The sequence below is a fragment of the Schistosoma haematobium genome, chromosome ZW, assembly GCF_000699445.3.
Source record: "Schistosoma haematobium chromosome ZW, whole genome shotgun sequence".
Taxonomy (NCBI): Eukaryota; Metazoa; Platyhelminthes; class Trematoda; order Strigeidida; family Schistosomatidae; genus Schistosoma; species Schistosoma haematobium.
This window is the reverse complement of record NC_067195.1, coordinates 5,531,167-5,550,877: the sequence shown is the minus strand read 5'-3', so window position 1 is coordinate 5,550,877 and position 19,711 is coordinate 5,531,167. Positions and strand designations below refer to the sequence as shown.

The window sequence follows — 19,711 nt, the reverse complement described above, 5'->3', positions numbered from 1 at the left end:
CTTTCAAGCTTCATGTATTTTGGATGATTTGTGTCGTTATTGAGGAGCAGGGATAGTTTCGTTTGCTAAACTTGGTCCAATTAAGGTGAATAAATCTGTTATCAGGTGTCTTAGACAATACAGTGGAAATTTGGCTGATAATTCCCTTGTTGTGTTGGATGTAAGTTAGAATTTTACTGTTGTAATAATTGTCCAGCTTTGTGACCAAGGAGTTCTCAGAAGATTTTAAGTCAGTGAACAATACATAGATTCTGAATACTAAGTGTAATATACAAAGACTGAGCAAGATTAAACCTCTTCGAATAGAAATTGAGTGGTTGTCTCTTGTTGTCGCATTTTTATTACGCTCTAACTTGATCTATCTATAATCAGTAATAACGAAGACCTCATTGTTTTCTTCAGTCACTAGCTATTGTTTCGCTTATTTTAATGATTGACTAAATTTTATTGACAAACATAGTGATACGCGTATTTTCATAAACATTCATTTAGGCGTAACAGTATGCAAGAGTAATTGTTGTATTAATGATAGAATGTTTTCATTCTCTAAATTCTGAGTAATATAATTTTTTTTAATTTTCTCTAGGTTATATGCTCTGGATGGAGGGTACTGATGGGCGGCCTATGCTCCTCCAAGAGGACTAACAGGCGTAAGTAAGTAAAGTGAAGTATGTGTTCTAACCTGCTTAGTGTAATCGTGTGGCCTTCATTAACTTCTATTCATTATGAATAGCATCAAACTAATGAAATGAAATATCAGAATCCATTTACAAGCGAATAAGAGCTTATTCTATCCACTTCCATTACTTAGAAAAATATGTTTCCATGGTGACATTGACAACTCTCTAACTCCACTACTATTACTCATGTTCTATTGTGTTAAATATTACCAATTTCGATCTATCACATCAAATTAATGATTAATGACAAATCTCCAAAAACACTAACCGAGTATATTGTATTGGAATCAACTTTTATAACTGTCATTTTGAATTCTTTGTGACTAGGTCAATTTTCAGGTCATGCAGTAAACAATAAACATATATTGATTTAGACCAGTTTATTAGCCAATGATAAAATTTTTAACCAAACACAAGGTCATTAAATTAACGAATCATATTATAGATGTATGCATTAGCAGTGTAACCATGCTAATGACAAATTGCTTATGGATAAGATAATGAATCTAAGCTTCATAATTTCATTGACAGATATATCGTCTTGCTTATTCCATGTAAGTAGTGAGTTTCAACATTTTATTTATTATCAGAATGGGTTTTGTGGAGATTATTAGAAATTTCACAAGTTGAAATCATGAGTCAATTGAAGCTAGACCATCATGGAAAACCTGGAAGTACTGAACGGTCTTTTCATCATAGTATGGGACTCCTCAGCAGTGCGCATCCACGATCCCGCACCCCGCGAGATTAGAACGCAGGACCTATCAGTCTCGCGCCAGGCGCTTAACCAACTAGACCACTGAGACGGCCGGCATCTAACGGTGTTAATGTCTAACTTCAACCAATCCACGAAGTTGCGCCACCGTACACCATTGTCTTCAGTGAGTTGATATCTCACAACAGACCTGGTTGAACTCCACTGGTAACGACATTAGACCGTTGGATGCCGGCTCAGTGGTCTAATGGTTAAGTGCCCGCGCGTGAGACCAGTAGGTCCTGGGTTCGAATCCCGCGAGGTGCGGGGTCGTGGATACGCGCTGCTGAGAGGTCCCATACCAGAACAAAACGGCCGTCAAGTGCTTCCAGGTTTTCCATGATGGTCTAGCTTAAATTGACTCATGATTTCAACTTGCGAAATTTTATTTATTCTTTATTTATTTTGTACAAAAGTGCTCCTGTTCATTTATTTTTTAAAGTTAACTAGTAAGTTGAATTCACGGATCCATATTAGCCAGATCACCATTCAAAAGCTGAAAGCATTGAACGGCCGTTTCGTTCTAGTATGGAACTCCTCAACAATGTACATCTACGATCTCACACGTGACATTCGATCTAGGCGCCTTCAATTTCGTGCGCGGATGTTTAAAATCTAGACCACATGGCCGGCATACAACAGTGTTAGTGTCCTAACCTCAATCGATTCATAATCTTCCGAAACCTTTGATCCATTGCCTAGGACCGAAGGTCCTAGTTCGAGTCCTGCACACGGGACCGTGGATGTGAACTGTTCAGAAGTCCCATACCAGAACGAAACGATAGTCTAATGCTTCCAGTTTTTTTAATGGTAGCCTAGCTTAGATTGACTCATGAATTCAACTATTAAAATTCCTACAATCTCCACTATTCCGCACTTTGAAAACAATCATATGCTCATTAGTGAATAGCATCACGATGGATTACTTGGAGTTGTAGTGGGAAGCTGTGACCAGTGGAGTCAAATCCACGTCAGGTAGAGATTGATATCTACCTCAGATAATGGATGAATGGTTGGGTAAGATCATGAGTTGATTGAAGTTAGACATTAATACTTTTGGATGTCGGCTCAGCGTTGTAGAACTTAAGTGTTCGCACATGGGACTGAAGATCCTGGATTGGAGTGTCGCGTGTGAGATCGTGGATAAGGATTGTTCAGGAGTCTCATATTAGAACGAGCTGACCTTCCAATGCTTCCAGTTTTTGAATGGTGGCCTAGATTAGATTGACTCATGAATTCAACTGTTAATTATATTACAAACTTCGGAAATCCCCTTACTGATATCTAGTAGGTATATGCAAGCATTGTATCCAGTTATGTTAATGTTAACAAGTGTTGTTCAAACTGACTATAACTGACTTGAACAATAATATATTACATTAAGTTTGCGAAAAGCAGTCAGGATTCAAATCCGTGAAACCCTAGAAATGATTGACATATAATTTAAGAAACTTTAACTGTGGCTTCAAAAGAATTAGGTTTTAACTTTTGTCCAGTATTAGCCAGTAAAAAGTTATGGGAAAGAATTATTCATGGTGTACACAGCTTGATTTTACAAATATGCCAATTTTCTGGCAATAGTGCCCCTAAATGCCCTGATACGGCCGAGAGTGGGAAGAGTCAGCTCTCTCTCTCTCCAAACGCTCTCACATGGCCACGCGTATATAGCCTCTGTCAGGGAAGTCCTACTCACTGCATTCTCGCACCGCCAAGGTGTTGTTTTCGAAATTGAGAGGACGAAAACTAAATGTCCGGCGCTTTAACCGGTTTGTTGGACACGGACAGTCCACCTAGGGGAGTTGGAATAACCTCATTCCAAACCATTGATGTACATGGGCTCCAGGATCCTGAGAAAACAAATGGCGTACGAACCAATCGTTGGTCACCGGCTACCATGGGACTGCATCTCCTTACGATGCTTCACTACCTTGTGGATCGGACCTTTATGTCAAAACCTCAAGGTGTAGCTTCCTAAGAAAACCATCTGCTTTGGTTTGGGCATCCGGGTAGTATCACAGCCCTCACACAAATCAAATGAGATTTGTGTGGTGCATATGTATTTGGTGCCCCTTTGTACCAATATCTATATGTTCAAATAAAATAAAATACAACTGGCAATAGTTTGATTATTTTAAGGAGAGTTAGATATTAGCTATCAGCACGATTTATTACCAGTGTTTCATTCTGTTTAAAAAATTCATCAACCAAGTGCATCTGCACTCAATATCAATATCGGGGTAATCAGCATACGATTGGTTAATTGTAGTCCATATCATGAAGGAGAAAAAATTTAAACAATCAATAGTTTAACTAGCCTTATATTTGTTGTTATACTTTACATAATTTCTTTTCTTCACTTTTATAGATTATACTACTTAATATCTAAGAAATAAAGCACTGATCTATATTCCTGTAGATCAGTATTACGCAACTATCTCGACAAGTAATCATTTGTAAATACTTCATTATTTATCTCATGTTTTATTATTTTGCATTTGGAAGTAATTTATTAAAAGAACGTATACAATTATCAAATAAATCTGCTCAATATGTTGGTATTGGAGTATTAGAAGATTATGTTTTATCCTTTGGCGGATTAAGTAATAATTGGTTTGGAGCTACTGCAACAATTAAACCATCACCTTCTGAATATGTTATGGGTACTGTATGGAAAATGTGTATGAATGATATGAAAACATTAGATTTACAAGAATCTGCTCCAATAATGTATCGTCCAATTGAAATACCAATTAATCTTTTCTCTGAAAAATCTTCAATTATTAATTGTAGAAGTTATATATTAAATTCATCTGAATCCGGAGATCCATCTCCATATTATTTAGATATAATAATTCGTGGAGCTATTCAATCTCAACTTCCTCAATCATATATTGATCAATTAAAGAAAATTAAACATAATGGATATTTAGGAAAATGCAATCTGTATATGAATATTCTTAACAATATACCAATATCTGAGCGTTATATGTACCATATATCAGATCTAAATAGATTACAATTAGAATAAATATATACTATTTTCGTACTTTTAAAAATTCTCAATATGTTAACTTTCAGTACATACAGTTCACTTCAGTTTTAAGCGAAAGTTATTTGAGAACATAGAATGACCTCATTGTTACAATGCTTCTTTAGTAATTAGGGTTTAAATTCTTTTATTTTAGGAATTAGCTAATATTATATGCTAAACAATGAAAACTTAATAGATAACCATTTGATCCAGAAATCATTTTGACTAATCTCTTTTTAGATATTACAGTTAAAAACTGACTCATGATTTCAACCAGTGAAATTTCTAAAAAAAATCTCCACAAAACCCATTCTGATAATAACAATCACCTGCTCACTAGTGACTGATTTCAGGAGACACTCCTGGAGTTCTAGTGAGAAGTCGTTACCAGTGGAGTTCAACCAGGTCTGTTGTGAGATATCAACTCACTGAAGACAATGGTGTACGGTGGCGCAACTTCGTGGATTGGTTGAAGTTAGACATTAACACCGTTAGATGCCGGCCGTCTCAGTGGTCTAGTTGGTTAAGCGCCTGGCGCGAGACTGATAGGTCCTGCGTTCTAATCTCGCGGGGTGCGGGATCGTGGATGCGCACTGCTGAGGAGTCGCATGCCAGGACGAAACGGCCGTCCAGTGCTTCCAGGTTTTCTATGGTGGTCTAGGTTCAATTGACTCATGATTTCAACCAGTGAAATGACTAACAATCAGTCGTACATGACATAAACATACTAATTGGTAATAAATAATAGTCTCAACATGCGTAATGAAGCTACTATATGATGACTGATGGGAATTTATGACTGAACACTTTCTCAGATAGAAAGCAAGTAGATTAAGAATCTTGTTCAGAGTTTTGTAATACGTTATATACGCTTTAATTAATTAACGTATCTAAATGCCTGTAGGCGGGATAATTTGCAGTGAAGTGGTTTGTTTTTAGGTAACCGTTTCATTCTTTAATCAGGGATGTTCTTTACTACAGTGGTTTTATTACCAGTATCGGTTTAGTTTTTTTCGGTAGGAATATTGTAAGGTGGGTATATCAGTTTCCAAGGAGGATTAAAGCTATGAAAAATTAGCTAAATCTCTATAAAAACCATTTATGAATAAAGATGCAATATACAGGCCAGACAAGTCATTGAGAAAATAAGCTGAAAATTAAAACAATTCAGCGGGTATAACAAAGATCGTTCTATCCATATGAATTATGAATCCAGCGGTCTACATTTTTTTAACAATTAATTGTATCTCTTTTTTTTCAAAGATAATCTTCATTGGTCATTAAGTCATGTACACTTGGAAACTATATACAAAGTTTCATTTATTGAACATCAAAAGTGAAGTTATTAGTTTTGTAATTATCGATTTTTTAGGCAAAGATGAATAGTAACTAGCAGTGGAATCCGATTTGACGCGTGTTTCGTCCTATTTAAGATTCGTCAACTGGATGTACCTGCATCTCAGAGTTGATATTCACTCTGGTACATGGACCCAGTACCGTTTGCTTCAAACGACACCTCATTGTCCATGTAGCTACTGAGTACTTAGAGTGCTTGCGAATTAAGGAAATATGCACATATGCTAATAAGAGACTGATCAGTTGCAGCCCTAAACATCAATGGAAAGGTTCAAGTAAACAATACCTAGTGAATTTATCGATCTTTTTATTTTAAAATATGACACCGAAGTGCTGTTAACATTTTGTCATGCTGTGACTGATTGTCTGTTTAGTGTTTAATGAGTGGCTAAATTGTAGTGATTGAATTTTTATGAAAGAGAATGGCTGTAGATAGTAGTAGTGTTATCCAGGACGCGAATGTTTTCCTGTCTAGGATTCGTCAGCTGAATGCACCAGTATCCCAGTGTTTATGTTCACTCTGACACTCGGACACAGTATCTTTCATGTCATACGCTGGTACATAATCCGTCCATCTACTGAGTCCAAATAGTCACTGACTTGTCCAACGGGTATGATATTTATATCATTATTAGGATAAGTTTGGATTAGCCCTGTTGTTTAGACTGCTGAAATTGATTTTGGTTGGCTCATGTGCGAACTATATCGATATAGCCATTTTCATAAGTTTTTATAACAACAATGAATATCATATGTAAAATCTTGTAGGAAACGGTCATATTAATGCATTCCACACAAGATGCACGTATACCAACCAAAACAAATCAAAACTCAGTTAACAGTTGTTAACAGAGTTGTTAAAGTACTAAGTAGCCTAACAAGTAATGAAAATACTTTTTGAATATATCATGGTAACGTATATCATCATATGTTCATTGCATCTAATTGCAAATTAATTTTCATCTAGAATGCATCTGTGTTTCAATCAGTTGCCAAGTACTCATTATGTTATTTTGTGGTATTTTCAATCACTTTCACTACAAATAAACTGTTACTTTGTTCGATAAAGCACATTAAGTTAGTTTTGACTCATCGCTATACTTGATAAAGCGGAAGTTTCAATAGTTGAAATCATGAGTCAATTGAAGCTAGACCACCATGGAAAACCTGGAAGCACTCGACGGTCGTCTCGTCCTAGAATGAGACTCCTCAGCAGTGCGCATCCACGATCCGACCCCCCACGAACTTCGAACCCAGGACCTATCAGTCCCGCGCGCGAGCGAATAACCATTAGAACCTTCTGATAATAATCATCTGCTCACTAGTGACTGATTTCAAGAGGCATTTCCTGGAGTTCTAATGAGAAGCCGTTACCAGTGGAGTCCAACCAGGTCTGTTGTGAGACAATAGTGTACGGTGGCGTAACTTCGTGGATTGGTTGAAGTTAGACACTAACACCGTCGGATGCCGGCCAGCTCAGTGGTCTAATGGTTAGGCGCTCGCGGGGAGCGGGACCGTGGATGCGCACTGCTGAGGAGTCTCACAATATGATAAAATTGCCCTTGAGTGATTCCAGATTTTCCATGATGGTCTAGCTTTAGTTGACTCATGATTTCAACTATTAAAAACGGAAGTTACGACCTATGGTTCTAATATATTGAAAGTATATTGTAACATGTGGAAACCTGCAAATTAATTTTCTGTAAATGATCTATATAAGAATGATCAAATACTAACCAAGCTAATAGTAAGTACCATCTTATGTAGTGGACGAGAACATAAGTGGAGACAATCGAATGTATTTGAATACAAAATTACAGAGCACCTTATTAAAATCTGAGAGCAATACAGTAAATACTTCATTTGCAAAACACCAATCCATCGTCTCAGACTTCATTGTTCCTGAATTTTCATACCAATTACTTTCTGCTTCCGTTCTTTCCTTCTCGACTTTCTGCTGCCAGACATTCTAATCCTGACTATTGTTATATACTACTCATGTCGATATAAGTGGCACACACCATACTTATTCTATGTGTTAAGTTTACAAATAAGGAGTCATTTTACCTACCTACGAATGACCAATGATCATATAGACTTCCTATTTCACAACTGAATTATTTCTCTATCTATGACTATCAAGAAATAATGGATTCATTCATAATGCCTGAATAATCTTATAATCTAATATAATCACCATTTAATCTGTTTTATTGATGAAGTTGTAAAGAAATGTCAACACATGTGATAAGAAATATAATGGAATTGAATTAATCGTAAAGAACAGGGTTCCAGTGATTTGTCTGTTAGAATGTTTTATATGAAACGTACTGATATAATCTATAAGACATGAAGATCTAATAATTAATGTATTCGGAGACAGTAGTTGTATGGTTCACTATGCTTTCAACGAACTTTATTGTCTCAACACTGAAACTGTTGTTGTTTTTGTTCTGAATTGTAGCATCATCATTTACTTCAGGCAGAAATAAGTCTCCTAAATTATTTTATGAGGATTGGATTTAATGAGAACAGAGACATATTAATGAGTGATTGTTTTGGCTGCGTTCACTTCATGAGAATTCACGCTGCATTTGTATATTGTATTTAGTATTGCATCTCTATAGATTCTCAGACCATTGGCAATGCAGAGTGTCAACATTTACTCAGTCGAATTCGTGTGTACAAAATCGATTCACATAAATCTACAACATACTATATTGTTTCGCTGTTATTTTGTGTGTCTAGTTGAATGAGGCTTCTGATTTGGTTGATGTTGAGCTACTCGAAATTGGTGCAATTTCAGGTGGACTTCTACCTGAAGTTTGTGCTGATGATGTCGTTCAGAAGAACGATGAAAGCTTCACGACCAAACCATCCAGCTCAGAGGACAAAACTCCATCAAAAAAATTGGTGCAATTTATTTCATAGTTGATACATCACTTAGCTTCCTTCATAGTCACTTCTTCCATTATGGACAAAATTGAATGTAGGGAATGTGTCGGGTTGTGGACGAAGAAAATCATAGGCAAATATGATTATATTATGAAGAGAAAGGTTGAATGTCAATTCACAAGTAATAACAATTCCCTTAAACTAATGAAAAGCTCAACTGAAATGATGAGCTTTCGAACAATGGGAATTTTAAGAAATTCATCGGAGAAAAATTCAGTGTAAAAGGGCTACAACTGAGTATCTCTTATTGTACTTTATGGGACATCATATTTGAGCAAACAATCAACTCCCTTATAATTAGTTCCGTTTACGAATTTAAATAAAGCCAATTGTTGCATCACCCACACCTCATGTTTCTTGATTCTAACATCGAATGACCTCCGACCTGTTCTTGCACATATATAGTTATTGTTGATAAGGCTTGTCATTTCAATTCTTTTTATTCACTTACGTCAACTGTTTCTCATTAAATCTTACATCAATGTAAACTTTTAGTACATATATGGTTGTAAGCAGCTGATGAGAAACCATGAAATATAATGAATCCATATTATTTTGCATCCATGTTTGCTTTGGCTTTAACTAAACTCCCTTATAATCTATCGTTTCATTTTCAATGACTTTGACACATAATTAGCTTCAGTATTTAATCTATAAACTGAGCTACGTACTCAGTATATCTATTTTGTTTTAAATCCTATCACTATTAAGAAACTAGTGAAATAACAGCCCAATATGCCTCACTGAAAACAAAATTTGTCAGAAATATCATTCTCAAACTGTTCAAAAGAATAAAGGAGACTAGAAGTTTGGATTCTATTGATGAACCGATCTAAATCTTGCTTACTTTACATATTTAGCATGACTGTTGTCTAAATGGCAATAAACTTGTAATTACTTATTATTTATCCAAACAGATTCTCGACAAAATTATTGGTTAAGGAAAATTTTGTTCTTGAAGGCTTTATCAGCATAACAAACATGGAAATGTCAGAAACTAAAGTATACATAAGATCAAGGTACAATGATCGAATATTTAGAAAATGATGGATGTTCCTAATGGTGTTCAACATTCTAAGTTGGACAACTTAGGTTAATTGTTTGAGTCATCATTCTGAAGAACATAATCTGTAGAGAATCCAAGTAGGCACAACATAATCACTATTTTCCACTGTATGAGGAATGAACCAAAATTCATTCATACTCCATTCATATACTCTATATAAAAACATAATAATATTATTGGTTTCTTGATAAATCAATGCGTGACAAATAAATATTGAGGGAGGGGTTTTTTGAATACTACAGAAATTTAGTAGATGAATTCATGAGCCGATTGAAGGTAGAACACCCTAGAAGCATTGGAAGGTCGTTTCGTACTAGTATGGAACTTTTCAACAGTGCGCATCCACGATCCTGCCTCGCGAGACATCCGGACCCAGGACTTATCAGTCTCGCACGCGAACGCTTAACCTCTAAACCACTGAGCCGACCGGCATCGAACGATGTTAATGTCTAACGACTATCCAGTGCTTTCAAGTTTTCCATGGTGGTCTAGATTCAATCGACTCATGAATTCATCTACTAAATAAATATCCGATTACATTGTTACTCAGTGTAAACTGATGAAAATTTATATGTACTGACTTGAAAGACCAACTTTATGTACCTACTAGATAAAAAGTGTACTCAAGTGAATTTATTTACCGAAAAAGTATTTAATTGTGTCTTTGGCATTTATAACAAAATAACATTAAATATGTTCATATTTGTAACATACAGTAATCTAAGTGAGATTTCAGATTGCTTGTATTTATTTAATACAAACGATATATATTTGGATATAAGTTTTTTTTACTTATTTATTTAAACACATAAACAATGGTACAAGAAGGTGATTATATCTCAGTCCTACGGGATGCCGGTCACGGCCCAACAACAACAAAAAAATCAATGATATAAACTACAAAAATAGTTACCAGTGGTAAACTTAATATGAATATTTATGATTATGGTTAATGAATGTAGAATAATTAAAATAACAAACGACCTATGAAAATAACCTTTGTTTTGCAATAATAATTAATAGATCAATATCATGCATTCTATTCTTCAATAAGACATAAAGCATAATTGTTTAATTACTACAAATAGTTATCATATTGACGTCATTAGAAAAAAAAGAAGCTTATTTTTGTTCATGGCTTTGGATAGATTAGTATAAAATCAACTTCTTTATATTCATTTATTTGTGACTGATCAGTTTAATAACCTGATAGTATAGAACATTTTAATATCGATAGTTGAGATCATGAGTCGATTGAAGCTAGACCACTATGGACTGATAGGTTCTGGGTTCAAATCCCGCGAGACGGGGTCGTGGATGCGCACTGCTAAAGAATCCCACAATAAGGCGAAACGGCCGTCCAGTGCTTCCAGGTTTTCCATAGTGAGTGGTCTTGTGGTGCGTGCTATTTATATTGACGTAAGTAGTATATAATGCGAGTCAGGAATGTAATGTCTGGCGGCAGAAGATGGGAAAGATCAAGAAAGAAAGAGCGGGAATAGAAAGCAATTAGTATTGAAATGCAAGAACAACGAAGTTTGAGACAATTATTGAACATTTCGCAAATTCAGTATTAAAGTATGATTTTTCTATTTTATCAAGTAACTCTGTAATTTTCTGCTAAATATAGTTCGGTTGTCCTCACCTGTGTTCTCCTTCACTACAGTCTAGCTTCAATTGATTCATGATCTCAACTATTGAAATTATTACAATCTCTGCAAAACCCCTTCCAATACTAATTTTTAATAGTTGAATTCATGAGTTGATTAAAATTAGATCGCCGTAGAAAACCTGAAAGCACTGGACGGCTGTGTCATCCTAATATGAGACTCCTCAGCAGTGCTCAACCACGATCCTGCATACGGGGCTCGAACCCATGCCTTTGATCTTGCGCGTGAACACTTAACCTCCAGAACACTGAACCGACACCTAATGATGTTAATGTCTATTAAAATTACTATAATCTCCATACCCCTCATTTTGATCAAAATTATGATCTCATCACATAAATGATTGGATCAGAAGCTAAAATTATAGATTATTAAAAGCCGAATCATGAAAAAATAACAGTTTGGTGTTGTACTAATTATGAGACATATAAGGTACGTTATTATTACTATTTTTTTGGTATGTTGATTTGTAAATTCTAACTGTCGATATAACAAAAAACTAATGTACTAAACAAACCAACAAAAAAAATTAATATAACTGAAAAGAACTACAAATATTGATTTGTACTTTAATCGTATAAGCAAACGATCGTCAAACAAAGTAGAATGAAATTGTTAGTGTTGACATGACTCATATGAAATATGAAGATCAGGGGGTGGAGTGGATGAAGGTAATTCTTCTGTACGCATGGCGCTGGGTTCTTCATCTAGATGACTACTAGTACTTCAACCGTTTGAAGGACTTTAAGTCTGATAAGCTTTGGCGAAACACTAATTACCCAATAAATAATTGAAAAGGATTGGTTTATGCTGATACTCTGATTAGTTTTCACAAAATGGGCCGATATCGAGTTGTTCACATTGGAAGTGGATTGGACATACATTACAGAAATAATCAAACTACATCACAAAGTGAGCACTAGCTCACAATCCTGAAAAGAAGAGGAAAACAGGAAGATTAAAGAACAAATTATGTCAGGACTCGGAAGAAAACACCAATGGAATGAATAGAGACACCGAAATGATCATGACAATGCTCACCTACCACCTACTAACATTAAATATAGGTTACAAACATCTGTGAAAAATAAGGATTATGATTTACAGTTAATAATTAGGGTCAGGAGTTAGATGTGTGATTTTCATCACGAAATGATATCAGCTAAAATGTCAAAATACCATTTACACAAATGGGTGAATCGATTTCGAACCAAAATTCAAAAACTATTATCCTAAATGTGATTGGTTTGTTCATGAATTCTAATCTTGTCAGGGATGTTATTGACGATGGGAATAAGATAAAAACTCAATATCATGCGAATTGTCAATATACATATGATTCGTTTACTCACAAATATAAATGGTGGTAAAATCGAAAAACAAATAACACAATTATAGAAGGTGATAAGATTAATAAGCAGTGTCTAGTGAAATATAGTTTAATAGTTCAATTCGAGTCAATTGAAGCTAGACCATCATTGGAAAACCTGGCATTACATAGTGAGAATCTGTGACCAGTGGAGTTCAACCAGGTGTGTTGTGAGTTAGAAACTCATTGATGACAATGGTGGATGTGTCTCTCAATTTCGTGGATTAGGTGAAGTTACACATTAACACCATTGGATGCTGACTGGCCGTGTTCTAGAGGTTAAGTGTTCGCGCGCGAGACTGATAGGTCCTGGGTTCGTATCTCAAGAGGCAAGATCGTGAGTGTGCACTGCTGGTGATTCTCACAACAGAACGAAAAGGCTTTCTATTACTTTCAGGTTTTCCATGGTGATCTGGCTTCAATTGGTTCATGAATTCAACTATTAAATTTATATAATATCTGTGAAAACCCTTCTCTGAAAATATTATTTGTTTCGATCAGATTAAGTGATTCTTTTAAACTAGGTCCATCTGGTACTACTTAACTGTGATCCAGTTTAAATGCGTGGAATAAGCTATATGAAATTCAGAAGAAAGGGATTCAACTTAAAGCAAACCTACTCAAATAATACTGATTTTAATATTCCTATGAGAAATACTAAAGATAATAGTTTTTCTTCATTATCCCTATAGTGAGTAAGACATACACTGTAGAAATCGTTTAACTTTATCACAAGGTAAACCTCAACTTACAATGCTAAAGAGAAACGGAAAACTTGAAAACTAACGAACGAATTAATGTCAAGAATGGGAAGCAAATATCAAAAGATTATTCAATATAGAATTGAATGAAGAATACTAATGAATAATAGGCCTTCATAAAATTTAACAATCATAAATAAGTAAATATAGTCATTCATATACATTTTTTAAAACTAACATTATAAATTCACTTGGTATTGTTTGGCTTGTATCTTCCCATTGAGGTTTAATACTGCAATTGATCAGTCTCATGTTGGCATATATGCATCCTGTGCAGATTGCCTCGAGATGGCCTTAAGTCACAAGCTTTTTAAGCAATGATGGATAGTGATTAGAACTGTAATCCAGTTTGACGCGAGTTTCGTCCTGTTTGGGACTCGTCAGCTGGATGTACCTAGCATCCCAGGATTGATGTTCACTCTGGGACTAGAATGAATTACCGTTCCCGTCAAATGCCATCGCGTTATCCACCTAGCTACTGAGTCCTTATAGCCACCTGTTTGTGCAATAGAGTGAAGTTTAAATTCACTTGGTGTTGTATTACTTGCGTCTTCCCATTGTTGTTTTATTTAGGACTGTAAGTGATCAGTTTCATGTTGTCATATGTGCATCTTGTTCGGATAGCCTCGTTTATAGCCTTAATTCACAAGCATTTTTATCATTATAAACAAATTAACCAATAAAATTTTAATTTTACCTATTTATTTGTTGATTGGTTCAATTGAATAATTTAAGGAAAAAAAAAGAAAAGAAAGAAAAGAAAACACTATGTGGGTGGTAAAATAAAGAAAATGATCTTTCTCTATTTTTTTATTATTATTATTTATTTATTTACGATGAACTAATTAACAAACTACAGCAGATTTTTTTGATCATTGTTGATTATTGGAATTAAAATTAAACTCAATTAATGAAAAAATATTTTAAAAAATATTTTTCCTTCCATATTTATTGATTAATAAAAAATCAATTTAGTTGCTATGCCTGAATTCAAATTGTCATTTTGATCGAATATGTTTCAACATAATGAATCAATAATTGATCGAAAAACTTGTTTAATTAATAATTCATTAAATATGGAAACAATAAATAATCAATTATTTAATAATAATAATAATCATAATCATAATTATACAAGTTCTTCAATGAGAATAGATAAATCAGATAAATTACCATCTATTAATGATTGTAAATTATCAATACCTAAATTATATAAAGCTAAAATTACACCAGATTGGATTGTTACTATATGCTCAGAAATATGGACAAGATTATTATCATCATCATCACCATCCTCATCATCATTTATATTAGATTCTAATGAAAATAATATAGATCATCAAATATCTGGTTCAAAATTAGTTAATTATTTAATGATCACTGAAAATAAAACTGATCGTAATTTAATATGTGGTTTATGGCAATTATTATTAGATGAAAATGCAATTGAACCAATTCTATCATTAAATAATAATAATGATAATAATGATAAATCAGTGAATTCAGTTGAATTTTATGATCGTGATGATGTTTTTTATATATGTAAATGTATTAAAAATAAACGTTTATCTATTGATGAAGCATTAATAATTAATGAAATTTCATTAAATAATAATCAATCAAATCTAGAACAAAATCATGATCTATTAAAATTGATTAATAATACATCCAATGATCCAATGACACAAATCAATTTACATAATAATAATAATATATCCAATGACAAATCTAATCAATATATCAATATAATTAATGATCATAATCATGAAATAGATGGTTATCATATATTAATTGATAAATTATATCGTCTTTCACCTGAAGCATTATTTCGTAAAATATTACAAAAATTACCATCGAATAGAACTGAAAATGAATTACAATATGTATATCAAGAATTATTATTAGTACCGGCGTTATCATCATTTTCTATATCGGTTAAACAAGAATTATGTAAATGTTTATATTATGAAGTACATGAAAATGCATTAGATATTGTATTTTATCAAGGTGATCCAGGTATATCATGGTATATTATATATCATGGTAGTGTATGGGTTCATATTAATAATCAAGGTTATATATGCCTTCTTAATGAAGGTGATGATTTTGGTAAATTATCATTAATTACAGATAAACCAAGAGCGGCTAGTATATTATTAGCTGAAAATAATTGTCATTTTCTTAAATTAAATAAAAATGATTTTAATAGAATTCTATGCAATGTTGAAGCTAATACAGTACATTTAAAAAATAATAATTCTGATGTTTTAATATTAGAACGGATACCAGATAATAAATTATTAATTCAATTACAAAATAATCAATTACATAATCATAGTCATCATCAAATTAATGATAATGATAATCAACTAATCAATAAATTGACTGATCATAATTATTCAATTATAGCCGGTACTATTGAATATATACTTTATCATTTATTAGAAAATTGTTTAAATGAATTAAATAATCAATTACAATCAATTATTAATAATCAATTATATCCATCATATTTATATCCACATACACCATATAATATTGATCAAACATGGCAAATATTCTTTCTTACATATAAATTATTTACAACAAATAATGAAATTTTATTATTTTTATATAAATATTTAGGTTGTAATAAACCATTGGAATCCATACATGAAACTAACGACAATAATAGTAATGATAGTAGTAATAATAAGGATATTCATGATTATGATCAACAATGGGAATTTCCCAATAATTTCCAATTTGATATCACTAAAGTATGTCGTGTTACTATATTATTTTATATATGGCGTTATTGTCTTGGTTTATTTATATTTGCTAATCAAATAGAAGTGAATCAATTTATAATGAATTTAAAAATAGCACTAAGTAATATGAATATGATAGAAACAATAAATCATCCTGATAAAATCAATATATTACATGATCCATCAGATAATCAACAACAACAGCAACAATCATCATCATCACCACCACCACCACAACAACAACAAGCAAGTTATCCATTATATTTAATTTGTTTAAATAAACTTATTAAAAAGAATGAAAAATTAATGAATATCAAACCAATGATTGTAAAACAACATAATATATTATCAAATTTTTTGCACTTCCCGCATAATTTTTTACGTACTTTACCATTTGTTTGCAATAATACTACTCCTAATAATAATAATAGTAAACGTGGAATGATTAAAATAAATAAAACTCAGTTAGCAACCAGTAGTGAACATGGTGATTCATCAGTAACTGCTACTACTACTACTACTACTACTACTACTACAACTACCAGTACTACTAGTACTACTGCTAATTATGTAAAATCATTAGATAATCAAGATACCACAATTGTACATAATGAACAATATAATCCAGAAATGAAATCAATACCTAATCTATTATTTGATTTACATATTAGCCCAAATACATTACCATTAATTCAATCAATACATACCGTAACAATTAAAATTTATATAACTGAATTAACTAAACAAATTTATATGACTGTACCAATTGAAGCAAATGTTTATGAAATTAAACAATTATTAATTACTAATCAAATGATTCAATCAAATATTAATGAATTAAAATTAGTTGAAGTATTCTCTAAAGGTGATTGGATTATCTATCAAGATTATGAATGTGGTATTATGTTTAGTTTATCATCAAATAGTCGATTATTTTTAACTAAAGAAAGTCAAATACAAAATTTAATACCATTAGCTGAACAATTAATAGTAACAATGAATTTTTTAGAATTAAATGATATAGATCGTATTAAAAATTTTAATCAACATGATCATTTATTATTAAGAAAGAATAGATTAATGCAAACTTCAATAAGATTATTAGATGAATTAACTATTGATGAATTAGCTACAATATTATCTTATTGTCATGTACAATTAGCTATTTGTATACATCCACAAGAATTATTAGATTATGTTATTGATAATAATAATCATAATAAAGCAAATAAACCATGTTCACATATTCGTACCCTTGTGAAACGTTTTAGTTTATTACATGCATGGACAATAACACAAATTGTTACAACATGTAATTTAACTAAACGTGTTAATATCATTAAAAAATTAATTAAATTAGCTAATTGCCTTCTATCATCACCATTATATGATTTATATAGTTCATTTGCAATTATATTAGGATTACAAAATTCATCAATTACACGATTGACACATACATGGGAACGTGTACCTAATCGTTGGCGTCGTTTATTCAATGATACATTATTACCACTTACTGATCCTTCGAAAAATCATAGAACAGCACGTTTATGGAATAATTATAATGAAAATAATAATTATATTATGCATAATATAATCAATTTACCAAGATTACCATTTTTACCATTAATATTAAAAGATTTAAGATTTGCTGAAGATGCTAATCAAACTGATTATCATAAAACAGATAACAATAATAATAATAATAATAATAATAATCGATTAATTAATTTTAATAAAATGCGACTTATTTCCACAAGTTTACGTTCATGGATTAATTGTATATCTGGTTATGAATTATTACACCCATATAATCAATTTATTGATTTAAATAATAATAATAATAATAAAATCAATAATTCATTAATCAATAATATCACAGTACAAAAATTACTTGAAGTAACTAATGAATCAAAAATATTTGTATTAGAACATTTACATTGTATTGATGATCCAAAAATTATAACACAATTATCATTAAGATTAGAACCTAAAAAATAATCAATCAATCAATCAAAAATCAAATAATCAATCAATCAATCAAAAATGGAATAATCAATTAATCTTTTCCTCTGATTTGTAAATAGATATATATTACTAATTATCCATAAAAGTATTATTCACCAAACGATAGAATCTCATGAATATATGTATGTATATGCTTATTCATTGACATTCATTATATATATATATAAACATATGTATCAAGTTTTATTTTTGTATAAATATTTAAATGAGATCTTTATTTTGTTTGTTTGTTTGTTTTATGTCTCAACTTAAGAACCAAGGTATACCACACTTTTTTCATTAAGAAAAAATTATTTGTTAAAGTATGTATGTTAACATTCGTTGAAGAGCACAGGCCGTCCATCATCGTTTTCGATCCAGCCCTGTTCTGGATAAACGTTTTTAGTTGTTTTCATTTGTTATTCATCCTTTGGATATCTGGTGACAATTTCTGATACAATGTGTTCTTTGATATTTGTGTTTTCTTTTTGACTTCAGAATTCCAATGCAGTTCGATGATTTCCTCTTCCACTTCCAGTATTTTGTCTTAATATTATCTTCAGATAGAAATTAATTTTTTCTCTCCTATCGTAGGCCATTGTTGTAATTGATTGAAATTAGGTAACAATCTAGTTATACTTTCTTCTTGATTACGCTCACCTACCACCTACTAAGATTAAATGAAGTTTATAAACCTATGTGAAGAATAGAGATTACAATTTACAGTTCATGATTGGGGTTAAGAATTAGATTTATGGTTTTCATCACGAACTGATATCAGCTAAAATGTCAAAACGCTACTTGCACAAATGGGTGAATCAATTTCCAGCGAAAATTCAACACCTGTTATCCTAAATATGATTGGTTTGTTCATAGATGTTATTGACGATGGGAATAAGATAAAAACTCAAAATCATACGAATCGTCAATATACATATGGTTTGTTTACTCACAAGTATAAATAGTGGTAAAATAAATAACATAATTATAGAACGTTATAAGATTAATAAGGAGTATCGAGCAAAATATAATGTGTTTCGATCAGATTAAGTGAAGCATAGGCCGTCCACCATCATTCTCTATCTAGCTCTGTTCTAGACAATCTTTTCTAGTTGTTTACATTTGCTATTCGTCCTTTTGAAGTCTAGTTCCAATTGCTGATACAATGTGTTCTTTAATCTTACTGTTTTCTTTTTACATTCAGGATTCTAAGTTAGCAATTGTTTCGTGATGTAGTTTGATGATTTCCTCAATTTTTGGATTATACTATAAATTATTTAGTTGATTCAGTAACAACTGCTTAGAATGTAAA

General features: G+C 32.2%; 2 protein-coding genes across 2 annotated transcripts; both read left to right on the top strand.

Moving 5' to 3' along the window:
• Positions 1–1,203: 1,203 nt before the first annotated feature.
• Positions 1,204–4,480, top strand: MS3_00010282 (uncharacterized protein). Its single transcript, XM_051218643.1, has 2 exons — positions 1,204–1,234; positions 3,800–4,480. The coding sequence occupies exon 2, from the start codon at positions 3,911–3,913 to the stop codon at positions 4,460–4,462; it is 552 nt and encodes a 183-aa protein (XP_051070219.1). The 5' UTR covers positions 1,204–1,234; positions 3,800–3,910; the 3' UTR covers positions 4,463–4,480.
• Positions 4,481–14,655: 10,175 nt separating this feature from the next.
• Positions 14,656–18,393, top strand: RAPGEF4 (Rap guanine nucleotide exchange factor 4; the record flags this gene model as incomplete). The annotated part of the gene is made up of 1 exon (XM_012947126.3): positions 14,656–18,393. The coding sequence occupies one exon, from the start codon at positions 14,656–14,658 to the stop codon at positions 18,391–18,393; it is 3,738 nt and encodes a 1,245-aa protein (XP_012802580.3).
• Positions 18,394–19,711: the final 1,318 nt, after the last annotated feature.